Source organism: Hylobates moloch, unplaced genomic scaffold (genome assembly GCF_009828535.3).
Source record: "Hylobates moloch isolate HMO894 unplaced genomic scaffold, HMol_V3 SCAFFOLD_3, whole genome shotgun sequence".
NCBI classification, from domain to species: domain Eukaryota; kingdom Metazoa; phylum Chordata; class Mammalia; order Primates; family Hylobatidae; genus Hylobates; species Hylobates moloch.
In genome coordinates this window covers 63,964,397-63,980,350 of record NW_026652278.1, presented here as the reverse complement: position 1 = coordinate 63,980,350, position 15,954 = coordinate 63,964,397, and the positions used below count along the sequence as shown (strand labels likewise).

General features: G+C 41.0%; 1 protein-coding gene and 1 non-coding gene across 5 annotated transcripts in view; both read right to left on the bottom strand.

Annotated features, from left to right (window-relative positions):
• CCAR1 (cell division cycle and apoptosis regulator 1) overlaps nt 1-15,954 on the bottom strand; it is a 75,311-nt gene that overhangs the window by 35,597 nt on the left and 23,760 nt on the right. For all 4 annotated transcript variants that reach the window (XM_032138677.2, XM_032138686.2, XM_032138695.2 and 1 more), the window contains exons 7-14: nt 12,789-12,903; nt 12,497-12,689; nt 7,317-7,446; nt 6,901-7,062; nt 2,420-2,645; nt 1,670-1,783; nt 956-1,122; nt 11-221 (exon numbers count right to left, since the gene is read on the bottom strand). In XM_032138677.2, coding sequence (XP_031994568.1) covers nt 11-221; nt 956-1,122; nt 1,670-1,783; nt 2,420-2,645; nt 6,901-7,062; nt 7,317-7,446; nt 12,497-12,689; nt 12,789-12,903 — 1,318 coding nt within the window. The remainder of the gene's footprint in view (nt 1-10; nt 222-955; nt 1,123-1,669; nt 1,784-2,419; nt 2,646-6,900; nt 7,063-7,316; nt 7,447-12,496; nt 12,690-12,788; nt 12,904-15,954) is intronic.
• Nucleotides 1,254-1,320, bottom strand: LOC116466203 (small nucleolar RNA SNORD98). Its single transcript, XR_004247442.1, has one exon. It is a non-coding gene; the product is annotated as a small nucleolar RNA SNORD98 (small nucleolar RNA).

Genomic DNA, 15,954 nt, shown 5'->3' with positions numbered 1-15,954 from the left:
CGTTCAGTGCCTGTTCTCCATCAGCCTCCTTGCGTTCACCCTGAAGCTTCTCGACCAGCTGCTGCTTGTATCCTCGGGAGAGGGTTTCCCACTCTGAGCGGGTGGGAAGGCAATGCCAAACATCCGGGAAAAATAAAACCACTGTCTCCACATGAGCTGGAACTGTACGCCCCTTGTGGGTCTCCTCAGGGCGATGGTAGCGAATCTCTGCAAAACGGTACCTGTTGCAAGGGAAGAAGCATGTTGGAAAAAAAATTCTAAAATACATTTTAAAGACCCTAGTTCACTTGTAGCACATCAAGTAAAGAAATTTGCTGCAAGAACTTGAGGTTGGTCTAAAGAAAAAAAAATTATAGAAGCCATAGTTCCTCTTTTGGTACATTTGTACAATATTTAATAAGTTAAAGGAAGAATATGTTCCCCCAAGGCATTTTCAAGTTTGATTACTGAGCTACCCACATTTTAGAGAATACCTGAAGAAGCTGGATAGCTGTTCAGATTTCACGTGCTAAAAAAGAATATTCTCAAATTAAGTCACAAGAGATACACTAAAATACACAGGACAAATAAGCCTCAAGAGAAAATATGGCTGAACAAAAATAATCGCAACTACAACATTTTATAACAAAAGAATTATAATGAAATGAAGTTCTCTCTTGACGATCTTCTCCAGCTATGCATGAAATGAAAAGTATTTTCAACATACATCCAACTTCCAAAGTACAACATAACAAAACATTTAAATTTTCAGTTTATTTTGATTAGTTCTTAATCCTTTTTCCCCAAAACATTTTGGCACCAAATAAACTTTAGCTACAAATGGGGATTTTCCTTTGAGATTACCTGCATTGACCAGGGTTGCTAAAATAAGCCGGGGGGAAAAGGCTGATCGACAAGAACAACTACATAAACTATTAGTAAAACACTTCTAATCAAGAAATGAATTAGTACTTACCATTGTGTGCACACACTTAGATCAATGCCTGTCAGAGCCTTACAACAACGAATAGCAGTCTTAATCAACACAGAGGGATCTTTTTCTGGGTCTGGTCCATCCAACGAAGGAGACCAGTGGCCTCCAATGGCCATAGCTTCATCCTTGCCTTTCATGCCCACTAAAAACTAATTCAAAATAAAGAATCATTTACATATATTACGCACCCTGTCAAATTACAAATAAGATACTTGAGAAGGAAAGGTACGAACCTTTCCAATATCATTTTTACTACCTCTGGTATCTGTCAGTCAAGGAAGAGTTCAGTTCATTGTGTTCCACACTGCATTTCAGCAATGGAATAGGATTTACACACATCATAACTCATCCTTTTAAAATATTTCTTCAGATAGAGTTCTTTTAAAGAAACAAGCTATAATTCAAACTTCAACAACATCCAAAGACACTCTGAATCCTATTACCACTAAGATTCTACTATGTTACAAATATAAAACATCAAAATGACTGTTGAACTAGTAGCGTACAAATAAGTTATAGTCGTAATCTGCAATGAGAAAAACATCTACATCATTAAATTCTGGGTGCCTTAATATTGAAATTATTCATTAAACTAATCAACAAATATTAAAATGTAGGGCTTTAGATTTTATGTGTACAAAGTTACAGCTAAGCAAAGTGAATACATCTAAAGTTAAAACAAATGTGTCCTTTTACCTTAACAAGTCTAGCAGGATGTTGGAATCCATCTCGAAGTTCTTGTGGGTCTTCAGCAAGAGCACATGACTTATGATATAAATCTTCCATACTAGGGCTAGCCATCAGCATTACCTATTATAGTCAAATAATTCAATCCTGTCAAAAGTCTAAAGTAATGTGAAAAAATGAGAAGCACTACTAATTATCTTTACATATTAGATGTCTGAAATTTTTAAATAAAAATAGGAAGTAATACTATAGCAGAAACAGTATTAGATACCTCAGCCTCCCAAAGTGCTGGGATTACAGGCGTGAGCCACCACACCAGGCCTAGATACCTTATAATTACTTAGTTTTAACTTTTGAAGGGATGCTTTTTCAGTCAAACAATGCTTTAAACAAAACTATAGACTATACACAATATATTGAATGTTTCCCTTAAGACTGACATTTAGTGCATTCATCTAACATTAAGTTTTACTGAGGCTACCAGAAGTCATACAACATTCCAAATATCTCATTAATATCAACTTTATCTTCACATTTTTAATAAGGTTTAAAATGTTGGAATAAAACTAGTTTTACAGCTCAAGAGATGAGGCAAAGAGCTTAAATTAAATTATGTAACCAAAACAGGATCAAGCAGTCAAGAAGAAAACAGGTATCTGGGTCTACCTAACAAACACTTTCTGAAGGATAATTCTAATACCCTTTTATTATGAATAACTGCTAAGAAATTTAAGCTGCATATCACATTTGAATACAAACCTTTGCACTGTATAAGTGGTCGGCATCTGGTGGATCAAGAATGGCCATATTTTTTTCTAAGGACTCTACTTCTCTGTGCATTACATAAAAATTGCAGTAATTTCCCAGCTGAAATGGTCTTGACAAAGGGAAAGCATCCACCCATGTAAACTGAGCATCAAAAAAGTCACTAGGTATATACAAATTCTGATAACGGCGCCTTAGTTCCATCATGTCACAACTGGGACTGAAAAACAGACATAAGTAGTGAATAAATAGCCTTAATAAAAAGGTTACACAAACATTTAATTCTGTAGCAAATATAACTGGATATAGTAAAACGTAAGCTGAAAAAAGACAAAGTCAGTTACTAATGAGCTACAGATTTGCATAGAGACATATGAAAATATTACTTTCAAATTTATATACACAAAGCTTTGAATAAATAGTATTCTCAGTGTTATCCTTATTTCGTTACTTTTTGTTACAGAAGACCCTTTGAAATAACTTGAACCTCAGCTCCAGAAAAGATCTGTACAAAAGCAGGTTTTCCTCAGTTGGAACTGTGGATTACTTGAAAATTATGGTTCATGTTGAATGGATACAAAACAGCAATGAGAGTGGTACCAAATTAGTATTTCTGTATGCCCCTCAATCAGGTTTTTGAGTGTAGAAAAACTATAACTTTTATTTTACTATAGTAAGTTCCTAGATCAAGCATACTTACATTCAAAATTAAATACAAAAATCCACAAAAAGCAAAATTCGTATGTTCCTTGGATTATCTGCACCTCCACACCCCTTTCTCTGTGAATGATTAAGATCCATACCTGATTATTATGTATAGAGGGGATAAATTTCTTGCCTTTTAAATCTCGCACTGATTTTTTAAAGGATCATTTCCTTTTTCCTAAGAAGTAGAGCTTTTAAAAGAGAGGAACTGAAAGGTCAATCTGGCAAAAGGTTAAGAGATGTCTGTTAAAAGTATAATGTAAGATGAAAAGAACTACATTGTCTTTTTTAAAGACAACTAGAGGCAGAAGTATGAAAGATGAAGTAATCTACATGCAGAGATGTATTTATTTGAAGTACAAAAATAAATACAGAGCAATAAACCTGTCAGTTAATAGACTATTACCTACCTACCTATTCATCTATTTATCTATTCTATCTATAGACAGAATCTATCTATCTATCTATCTATCTATCTATCTATCTATCTATCTATCTATCTATCTATCTATCTATTCTATCCTATCTACAGACAGAATCTTGCTCTGTCACCCAGGCCAGAGTGCAGTGTGGCATACTCACAGCTTGCTGTAACCTGAATTCCTAGGCTCAAGCAATCCTTCCATGTCAGCCTCCAAGTATTATAGCTAGGACTACGGGTGCACTACCACATGTGGCTAACTTCTACTTTTTGTAGAGGTGAGGTCTCACTATATGCCTAGGCTGGTCTCAAACTCCTGGCCTCAAGTGATCCTTCCACCTCAGCCTCCTAAAGTGCTGGATTACAGGCGTGAGCCACCAGTGCCAGGCCTATAATTATACTTTATTTGGATATGATTCTGCTGTCAAAATAATAAAAACATGAAACAAGTATCTGAGTTTTGTTACAAAAAGCAAGTATGTATAATTGTTTCGCAATTCCATATCACCAGAATTTTAGAAGTCATGTTTTACCCCACAGGAGTAAAATTTATAATAAAACAAAAGATGTAAGTACAAATAAATCATTTTATGGGCACGAAGTTTCTTTTTTTTTTTTTTTTGTATTTTTTTAGTAGAGATGGGATTTCACCATGTTAGCCAGGATGGTCTCGATCTCCTGACCTTGTGATCCGCCTGCCTCGACCTCCCAAAGTGCTGGGATTACAGGCTTGAGCCACCGCGCCCGGCCTCTGGAAGTTTCTTATAATCATATTAGTATAAGAAAATCTTGATTTATACAACTACAAATGAGAAGTACGGAAACTTTAAAATCATTTTTACTTGCAAGAGATCCATTTAATGTTCTGGGAATTTACTTCAAAGTGGTAAAACTAAACTGTGAGGCCGGGCGCGGTGGCTCACGCCTGTAGTCCCAGCACTTTGGGAGGCCAAGGCGGGCGGATCACGAGATCAGGAGATGGAGACCATCCTGGCTAACACGGTGAAACCCCATCTCTACTAAAAATACAAAAAAAATTAGCCGGGCGTGGTAGCGGGCGCCTGTAGTCCCAGCTACTCGGGAGGCTGAGGCAGGAGAATGGCGTGAACCCAGGAGGCGAAGCTTGCAGTGAGCCGAGATCGAGCCACTGAACTCCAGCCTGGGTGACAGAAAAAAAAAAAAAAGAATAAATTGTGAAGGTCTAATTTTTTTTTTTGACAACGTTCTGCAGTGATGCAATCTCGGCACACTGCAATCTCTGCCTCCCGGGTTCAAGCGATTTTCCTGCCTCAGCCTCCCAAGAAGCTGGGATTACAGGCACGCACCACCACGCCCAGCTAATTTTTGTATTTTTTAGTAGAAATGGAGTTTCACCATGTTGGCCAGGCTGGTCTTGAACTCCTGACCTCAAGTGATCTGTCCGCCTCAGCCTCCCAAAGTGCTGGGATTACAGGCATCAGCCACTGCACTTGGCCCCTGAAGGTCTAATTTAGAAGAAGCTAAATAGCTGTTCAATTTCATATCCTATGCATCAACTCTTCCCAAAAGAGCATTCAATATTGAGAACAGATGGGTTAAAATCAGAGCTCCTCTATTTAATATCTTTGAGGCTGGGAAAGTGGTTTTGGTTTCAACTGGTTTCTCAGAAATATGCAGACTACAGATTTTTAAGTATAAGAGTAAGCAGCTATAAGAAGAAAACTAGCGTAACGTTAAGAGTAGTTGCTGGGCCAGGTGTGGTGGCTCACGCCTGTAATCCCAGCACTTTGGGAGGCTGAGGCGATTGGATCACCTGAGGTAAGGAGTTTGAGATCAGCCTGGCCAACATGGTGAAACCCTGTCTCTACTAAAAATACAAAATTAGGCAGGTGTGGTGGTGCATTCCTGTAATCCCAGCTACTCGGGAGGCTGAGGCAGGAGAACTGCTTGAACCTGGGAGGCAGAGGTTGCAGTGAGCCAAGATCGCGCCATTGCTTTCCAGCCTGGGCAACAAGAGCGAAACTCCATCTCAAAAAAAAAAAAAAAAGCAAAAAAAGAAGTAGGCGCTGATTTGACCATAAGTAAGAGTAAATGAATGCCAACTATGTAACATAATTAAGCAAAGTCACCAAGCAAAATTTTCTTGGCATTAAGTAGCTTGACTAAAATTTACTGGGTTACTAAATCTAGAACTGAGTATCTGGAAATTTTAACCTCTGATAGGCAAGTATTATGAACAGTAATTATCACACTCTGTTTAAATGTAATAATATCCTCTTAGGCCACTGCATTGCATACAGCTATTTGCTTTTAGGCTAAACAGCCCTGAACACTGCTTTTAATGATTTTCTTATTTTACTGTCAATTTGTTATTTTTCCATCTACTAATCTATTACCTAAGTTGCGACCATAACCCACCATTAATTACTGAGACTATACAACTGCCACACACTGGGTTAAGTCCTTTGGATACATGAACTAAACCTCGCAATAATTTTGCTAGTTAATACTACCTTTGTTTTGCAGGTGAACCTCAGAAATTCCTGGTAACTTGGCCAGGCGCAGTGGCTCACACCTGTAATCCCAGCACTTTGGGAGGGCCAGGCAGGTGGATCACTTGAGGTCAGGAGTTCCAAACAAGCCTGGCCAACATGGTGAAACCCCATCCCTACTAAAAATACAAAAATTAGCTAGGTGTGGTGCTGAGCACCTGTAATCCCAGCTACTAGGGAGGCTGAGGCAGGAGAATAGCTTGAACCCAGGAGGCGGAGGCTGCAGTGAGCTGAGATCATGCCACTGCACTCCGGCCTGGGTGAAAGAGTAAGACCCTGTCTCAAAAAAAAAAAAAAGAAAAAAGAAATTCCTGGTAATTTGTCATGACTTCTGATTCAAAGGGTGAATAATATATTTATGTATATACATACACATACACTATACATGTGAATACATTATGTATGTGAGTATATATGCATATCTATGTTTCTATTGCACTACACTGCCAGGGCTAAACTTGAAATAATCAGTTTACTACTGTATTATTGCTTTATCATATACAATGGACTATACATGATCTTCAAGTTATCAATAAGTCTAGATCTTAACTGATTCTAACTTTAGGGGAATAACGTTATGACAGAGGAATTTCCTTGAGGGGCTGCCTTTATCAATACCAGTCGATATCCTTCATGGGGGTATAAAAATAATGCAGCATTGTAGAGAATTAAGTTATTTCAAATTGCATTTCTGCCCTTATATGAAGAACACTAACTGTCGGGAAATCAATGTTGCAAGAAAAATACCTCTGTAACATATTCTATCAAATTACATGAAGTTAGTAACTCAAGAAAACAATGGGTGGGGAATAACCTACCAATCTAAAGAAAACTTTGAAAACTGAACTGTGTAACGTGGAACAACACGTCGAACTCTCCGAGGTGATCGCTCTCGCTCTCTTCGTGGAGATCTTTCCCGGGAACGTTTCCTCTGAGGTGATCGTTCTCTCGATCTACGTCTTTCTCTCTCTCTCTCACGACTGAAAGCAAATTTTTCTAAAATTACTAATATTTCTAATATTATGGAAAAGCTCTTCAATGAAGTAAATAGAGTAGGTAATATAAGCAAGATTCCACAGTATATTTAACTTTTTAAAAATTGTAGTAAAATATCCATAACATAAAATTAACCATTTTAAAGTTTTATATTATAAGCATAGTTCAGTGGCATTAACTATGTTTACATTGTTGTACAACCATTGCCACCATCCACAGTACACTTTAGAAAATATACCTTCGATCATCTTTTCTGTTAGGCACTTGATCCCCTCTGTCATTTCTTCCCGAAAATCGGGATGGGGGATCTAATCGTCGTGCCGGTTGTGGTTGTGAAACTATACGAACAGGAGGCTGCAATAAACCAGCTTTAAAAGATAAAAGAAAAAAATGTTTAGTGTATCTAAACAAAGTTCGAAAGCATTACCTGATAAAATTAGAGGAACAAAGTTAAATAACTGAGAGTCACTAAAATTGTTTTTTCAAAGTTGGCCTAATTTATATATATTTTTAAAGAATAGGTACTGGCCGGCTGCGGTGGCTCACACCTGTAATCCCAGCACTTTGGGAGGCCAAGGCGGGTGGATCACCTGAGGTCAGGAGTTCAAGACCAGCCTGGTCAACATGGTGAAACCCTGTCTCTACTAAAAATGCAAAAATTAGCTGGGAGTAGTGGTGAGCGCCTATAATCCCAGCTAATCAGGAGCCTGAGGCAGGAGAATCGTTTGAACCCAAGAGACGAGGCTGCAGTGAGCTGAGATTGTACCACTGCACTCCAGCCTGGGCGGCAGAAGCAAAACTCCGTCTCAAAAAAAAAAAAAAAAAGAATAGGTACTGTCAGGTCAGGCGCAGTGGCTCACACCTGTAAGTCCAGCACTTTGGGAGGCAGAGGCGGGCAGATCATGAGGTCAGGAGTTCGAGACCAGCCTGGCCAATATGGTGAACTCCCGTCTCTACTAAAAATACAAAAAAATTAGCCAGGCATGGTGGCGCCTTCCTGTAATCCCATTTACTCAGGAGGCTGAGGAAGGACAATCACTTGAACCCAGAAGGTGGAGGTTGCATGCTACTGCATTCCAGCCTGGGCGACAGGGCGAGACACCGTGTCAAAAAAAAAAAAACAACAAAAAACAGGTACCTTTTTTTTGAGACAGAGTCTCACTCTGTTGCCCCACTTGGAGTGCAGTAGTGCAATTATGGCTTACTGCAGCCTTGACCTCCCAGGCTTAAACAATCCTCCCATCTCAGCGTCCAAAGCAGCTGGGACATAGGCATGCACCACTAAACCCAGCTAATTTTTTTTTTTTAATTTTTTGAGGAGATGGGGGTCTCCCTAAGTAGCCCAGGTGGGGCACTATCTTGATGAATTCTTCCCAATATTGAAAATCAACAATTTCATTTTGAAATAGTATAAATATTTCCAGGTAGGAATAGTGCAAATTTACCTTCTTTACTACAATGCACACTTAATTTATGGAAAGATGTCTAATATATGCAAAGTTCTAAGTATTTTAGACAGAGTAACCAGAATAAGTAACTAAGTCCTTTACAACATAGATTAAAATACTCATTCCCCCTTTCAACATCTGATCACGCCATAAGGACAAAAAAATGTGTTTTTCTTTAAAATTTGCTCAACCTCAGTAGAATGATTCACATTAAACGTCTCTAAAGTAGACAGAACTATTACACATCACAGAAAATAAACACAAGCACAAATAATTTCATTCTTCCCGACTGATAACATGATATATGAGATCCCATATCTCTACACTAGAACAGTTTTCTGACGCTGGTCTATGACAATGATATTAATTCCTGGTAGAAAGCCTAGTATGGTGATCATCTGAATTATTGCTCTGCAATTTGTAGCAGGAAAAAAATCTCTCCACTACTATGTTTCCTAAAAAATTAGTTCAATATGGTCTGATTTTTATTATGAATGGAAAAATGTGTATGTCAGCAGGATTCTTATGCATTGTTATGCTCATCTCCCTTTTTATGTTCCTGTCAGCCCAGAAACATACAGGGAGCTTTCAATTTTGGAACACCCTCACTGGGACATCTCCTTTAAGAAATACTCAGTGGGGGACTGTAAAAATGACAAAGGAGAGGCCGGGCACGGTGGCTCACGCCTGTGATCTCAGCACTTTGGGAGGTGCAGGCGGGTGGATCATGAGGTTAGGAAAGCGAGACCATCCTGGCTAACACGGTGAAACCCCGTCTCTACTAAAAAAAAATATAAAAATTAGCCGGGCGTGGTGGCGGGTGCCTGTAGCCCCAGCTACTGGGGAGGGTGAGGCAGGAGAATGGCGTGAACCCAGGAGGCGGAGCTTGCAGCGAGCCAAGATTGCGCCACTGCACTACAGACTTGGCGACAGAGCAAGACTCCATCTCAAAAAAAAAAAAGACATAGGAGTCAGCTTGAAAAAATTCTTACTAACTATACATATAAAGGATCAAAAAGAAAACAACTGAATACAAAACAATGGATAAATGAAAACCCATGAGGCCACAGTAAAAAAAGAAAAGAGCTAACATAAGGCAAGAATAAGATGCGGTAAGAAGGATGAATAAGCCAAGCACAGTGGCTCACGTTTGTAATCCCAGCACTTTGGGAACCTGAGGGGAGTGGATCACCTGAAAGTCAGGAGTTCAAGACCAGCTTGGCAAACATGGTGAAACCCCATCTCTACTAAAAATACAAAAAATTAGCTGGGCGTGATGGCGGGCGCCTGTAATCCCAGCCTCAGGAGGCTGAGGCAGGAGAATCACTTGAAGCCAGGAGCGGAGGTTGCAGTGAGCCGAGATCTTGCCATTGCATTCCACCCTGGGTAACAAGAGCAAAACTTCGTCTCAAAACAAAAACAACAAAAAAAGAAGGATGAATATAAAAAGCACCATTTAGAAATTCTTGGCCGGGCTGGGTGCAGTGGATCACATTTGTAATCCCAGCACTTCAGGAGGCCAAAGCGGGTGGATCACCTGAGGTCAGGAGTTTGAGACCAGCCTGGCCAACACGGTGAAACCCCATCTCTACTAAAAATACAAAAAAATTAGCCAGGAGTGGTGGTGCATGCCAATAATCCCAGCTATTTGGAAGGCTGAGGCAGGAGAATCGTTTCAACCCGGGAGGCGGAGGTTGCAATTAGCTGAGATCGGGCCATTGCACTCTGGCCTGCTTGACAGAGCCGAGACTCCGTCTCAAAAAAAAAAAGTCTCGGGCCAGGCGCGGTGTCTCACGCCTGCAATCCCAGCACTTTGGGAGGCCAAGGTGGGCGGATCACCTGAGGTCAGGAGTTCAAGACCAGCCTGGCCAACCTGGGGAACCCCCACCTGACCTAAAAATACAACAAATCAGCTGGGCGTGATGGCAGACACCTGTAATCCCAGCTACTTGGGAGGTGGAGGCTGCGGTGAGCCGAGATTGCATCATTGCACTCCAGCCTGGGCAACAAGAGCAAAACTCCATCTCAAAAAAAAAAAAAAAAAAGTCTCACACACAAAATGTCATAAAAGTGGAATCACACATTATGTTCAAAATCAAACAAGGATGCGTACTTACAGAATAAAACTATTATCAAAGAAAACAAGTTACAAATGGTGGTTGTGTTTTTTGTGAGACGGGGTCTTGCTGTCACTCAGGCTGGAGAGCAGTTGTGCAATCCTGCCTCACTGCAACCTCCGCCCCCTGGGCTCAAGTGATCCTTGCACATCAGCCTGTGCACACCATCACGCCTGGCTATTTTTTTGGATTTTTAGTAGAGACAGGGTCTCACCATGTTACCCAGGCTGATCTCCAACTCCTGAGCTCAAGCAATCTGCCCACCTCAGCCTCCCAAAGCGCTGGGATTACAGGCGTGAGCCACCGCCCTGCTACCAGACACAATGTTGTATTTTTCTGACCCAAGTAGTGATTACACAGGTGCTCATTAAATAACTCATTACACTGTAATCTGTCATCATTTTGCTATGTGTCATCATTTACAATAACAAAGAAAATGCAGGCTGGGAGCAGTGTCTCACACCTGTAATCTCGACACTTTGGGAGGCCAAGATAGGCAGATTACTTGAGTCCAGGAGTTCAAGACCAGCTCCGGCAACATGGCAAAACCCTGTCTCTACAAAAAGGTGCAAAAATTAGAGGGGGGCTGAGAAGGGAGATTACTTAAGGCCAGGAGGTTGAGGCTGCAGTGAGCTAACATCACACCACTGCACCTATGCCTGAGTGACAGACCAATACCTTGTCTCCAAAAAAAAAAAAGGAAAAAAAGAAAATGCAGTCTGGGCATCATGGTGAAACCCCGTCTCTACAAAAGATATAAAAATTAGGCTGGCAGGGTGGCGCACACCTGCTGAGGCAGTAGGATCACTTGAGCCGGGGAGGCGGAAGTTGCAGTGAGCCAAGATTACACCACTGAACTCCAGCCTTGGCGACAGAGAGAAATCCTGCCTCAAAAAAAAAAAAAAAAAAAACAACAAAACAACAAAAGAAGAACATGTCACAAGTACATTTTTTTAATGCCAATTAAGTAGGCTTCTGTAAGCTAAGGCTATCTGTCATCTTTTTCTCTTTTTTTTGAGACACAGTTTCGCTCTTATTGCCCAGACTGGAGTGCAATGGCGTGATCTGGGCTAACTGCAATCTCCGCCTCCTGGGTTCAAGCGATTCTCCTGTCTCAGCCTCCAGAGTAGCTGAGGTTACAGGTGCCTGCCACCACGACCCAGTTATTTTTTGTATTTTTCCAAAAGTGCTGGGATTACGGTGTGAGCCACCGCGCCTGGCCCTATGTATCATTTTAAACACTGTTTTTATAAGAACACATCTGAACCGGATGCAGCGGCTCATGCCTGTAATTCCAGCACTTTGGGAGGCCGAAGTGGGCGGATAACTTGAAGTCAGGAGTTTGAGACCAGCCTGACCAACGTGATGAAACCCTGTATCTACTAAAAATACAAAAATTTGCCAGGCATGGTGGCACATGACTGTAGTCCCAGCTACTTGGGAGGCTGAGGCAGGAGAAGAGCTTGAACCAGGGAGGCTGAGGTTGCAGTGAGCCCAGATTGCACCACTGCACTCCAGCCTGGGCAACAGAGCGAAAAAGAACACATCTGGAGTTTCACACAATCAATTTGCAAAAAAACTTAAAACTCAGCAAATTCATTTGATGTGGTATGGTTTAATAAGTAATTTAATAGTTTTGATATTTAAGTCTACAAGGGTGTATCTTTCAATTTCTTATCACTAAGAGAAAAAAAAAAATACTTCCACACAGCTATGGAAGTAGATGTGCCCTGTTCAGGATTTTTAGGCTTCAAGTTTTCTTGAAATCCCTGCCTTTTTTTGTAATTAAAAGCATAGTTATATTATTAACAACTAAAAAGTTATATATTCGTCTGCAACAAAAGCAAAGATACCTTTCTGCTGAGGCTGCTGTAATAAGGGCTGTGGTTGAGTCTGCAATAGCGGTGTAATAGAAGCTGCTGAAATCTGTGCCTGCAGCAGTGACTGGGGCTGGGGCTGAGTCTGAACACCAAATGTTGTCTGTGGTGCAATTGGCTGAAGTACAGCAGGAGGAGTCTTCAGTAATGGCTGGGTTTGCGACTGATTCTTCAATTAAAAAATGAAAGAATAAGAAAAAAAAATCTTTGTGAATTAGAAGACTCATTTACCAAGCTTCTATAATACCTAACTCAATATTTTCTGTACCTGATTTGGTAGTGTTTGAATTCTCTGTGCATTCCATTTAAAAGGCATATTAGGATTATACGTAGCTTCAACCAATACTCTGTCACCTACTTGGGGGGTTTTCCCTTTGACAGCACTGTAAAAAGAAAAAAGAAAAAAGTTAAATATAAATACAATTAAAATAGATTTCTCCCCAAAATGATTTACATAGTTAGTACTTTAAAGTAAACCATATCTCAAAAAAAAAATAAACAGTAAACTATATCAGAAATGGAAGCCTGGAAAGCTCTTTAAACAGTAGATGGGGCTGGGTGCGGTGGTTCATGCCTGTAATCCTAGCACTTTGGGAGGCCGAGACAGGTGAATCACTTGAGGTCAGGTGTTCAAGACCAGCCTGGTCAATGTGGTGAAACCCTGTCTCTAGTAATAATACAAAAATTAGCCGAGCGTGGTGGTGCACACCTGTAATCCCAAATACTCAGGAGGCTGAGGCAGGAGAATTGCTTGAACCCAGGTGGTGGAGGTTCCAGTGAGCTGAGATCATGCCCTGGCAATCCAGCCTGGGTGACAGACGAGACTCGGTCTCAAACAAAAGTAAATAAATAAAATAAAATAACAATAAAAAGTAGTTGGGGGATGGCAGCAGTAGCTCATGCCTGTAATCTCAGCACTTTGGATGGCCAAGGTGGGCAGATCACTTAAGGAGTTTGACACCAGCCTGGCTAACATGGTCAGGAGTTCGAGACCAGCCTGACCAACACGGTGAAACCCCATCTCTACTAAAAATACAAAAATTAGCCGGGTGCAAATAGCCTGTACCTGAGAGGCGGAGGTTGCAATGAGCCAAGATCGCACCACTGCACTCCAGCCTGGGCGATAGACTGAGACTCCATCTCAAAAAAAGTAGTAATAAAAAAAGAGGCTGGGCGCGGTGGCTCACGCCTGTAATCCCAACACTCTGGGAGGCCGAGGCGGGTGGATCATGAGGTCAGGAGTTCAAGACCAGTCTGGCCAAGATGGCGAAACCCCATCCCTACTAAAAATACAAAAATTAGCCAGGCGTGGTGGCAGGAGCCTGTGATCCCAGCTACTTGGGAGGCTGAGGCAGGAGAATCGCTTGAACCCGGGAGGCAGAGGTTGCGGTGAGCCAATATTGTGCCACTGCACTCCAGCCTGGGCAACAGAGCAAGACTCCATCTCAAAAATAAATAAATAAATAAATAAATAAAAATAAATTTTAAAAATAAAAAAATAAGAAAAAGTAGACGGCCAGGTACAGTGGCTCATGCCTCTAACGCCATAACTTTAAAAACCAAACGGATCACCTGAGGTCAAGAGTTCAAGACCAGCTTGGGCAACATTTTGAGATCACATTTCTACAAAAAATTTAAAAATTAGTCTTTATGTCTAGATCTGAAGAAATCGCGGAAAAAAAATAGTTGCCGGGCGTTGTGGCTCATGCCTGTAATCCCAGCACTTTGGGAGGCTGAGGCAGGTGGATCACCTGAGGTCAGAGGTTCAAGACCAGCCTGGTCAACATGGTGAAACCCCGTCTCTACTAAATATACAAAAATTAGCCGGGCATGGTGGCAGACGCCTGTAATCCCAGCTACTCAGGAGGCTGAGGCAGGAGAATCGTTTGAACCCGGGAGGCAGAGGTTGCAGTGAGCCGAGATCATGCCATTGCACTCCAACCTGGGCAACAAGAGCGAAACTTGGTCTCAAAAAAAAAAAAAAAAAAAAAAAGCTGGGCATGGTAGCATGGGCCTAGAGTCCCAGCTACTTCAGAGGCAGAAGCAGGAGGATCCCTTGAACCCAGGAATTTGAGGCTGCAGTGAGCTATGACTGTACTTCTGGACCCCAGCCTGGGAAAAAGAGTGAGACCTCATCTCAAAAAATAAAATAAAAAGAGCCGGGCGTGGTGGCTCACACCTGTAATCCCAGGACTTTGGGAGGCTGAGATGGGTGGATCACAAGGTCAGCAGTTCGAGACCAGCCTGACCAACATGGTGAAACCCCGTCTCTATTAAAATACAAAAAAATTAGCTGGGTGTGGTGGCAGGCGCCTGTAATCCTAGCTACTTGGGAGGCTGAGGCAGGAGAATCACTTGAAACCAGAAGGCAGAGGTTGCAGTGAGCCGAGATTGCACCACTGCACTCTAGCCTGGGCAACAAGAAACTCTGTCTCAAAAAAAATAAAATAAAATAAATTAATTAATTAAATAAAAGAGCCAGAAGTGGTGGTACACGCCTGATGGCCCAGCTACATGAGGTAGCTGGGTCCAGGTGTTCAACTTTGCAGTTCACTATGATTGCAACACTGCACTCCAGCCTGGGTGATAAAGCAAGACCATGTCTCAAAGAAAAAGAAAAAAAAAAAAAAGAGTTAAGTAGATATACCTCCTAGACTCATTTTAAAATGGGTGTTTCACCCTTATAATAATATAAACATGAGTTTAAAGTGAAATTAATAATTTACCACCCCATATTTCCCTAATATTATCTCTCTTGCTCCATTTTTTACTTTTATAACCCAAGACTAAGATTTGCTTTGCGCTTTCAAATGATGAAAGAAATGCAAAAAGGATAAAAAACAGGAATCCCTTTTACAGAAAAATGTTGTACAGTATTTCCTACAAACACTAAAATGCTATAAAAGTACTAATTTAAATATGGAAAAGGAATTTTTAGAAAATAAAAATAATTATTTTGAAAGTCAGTCCATCAATCATTTGATCCTACTAACTTTTTCAATGTTAATATTTTTGCGTCTTAAGAGATGGGGTCTCGACATGATGTTGCCCAGGCTGGTCTGCAACTCCTAGCCTCAAGCCTCCACCTACTTTGGACTCCCAAGAAACTGAGATTACAAGGACAAGCCACTGTGCTTGGCTAAAAAACAATTTTAAAATCTATGCTATGTCATTAGACACGTCAAACGGAAGATTAGATTTCAAAATTAGATTTCAACACCCCACTCAGTTATGTTTACCCAGGAACACTGTTAGAACCGCCTTTCTTCGGGAAAAAATACAACATTATAGCTAAACTGGCCAGGCGCAGTGGCTCAGGTCTATAATCCTAGCACTTTGCGGGGCTGAGGTGTGCAGATCACCTGAGGTCAGGAGTTCGAGACCAGTCTGGCCAACATGGTAAAACCCTGCCTCTACTAAAAAATACAAAAACT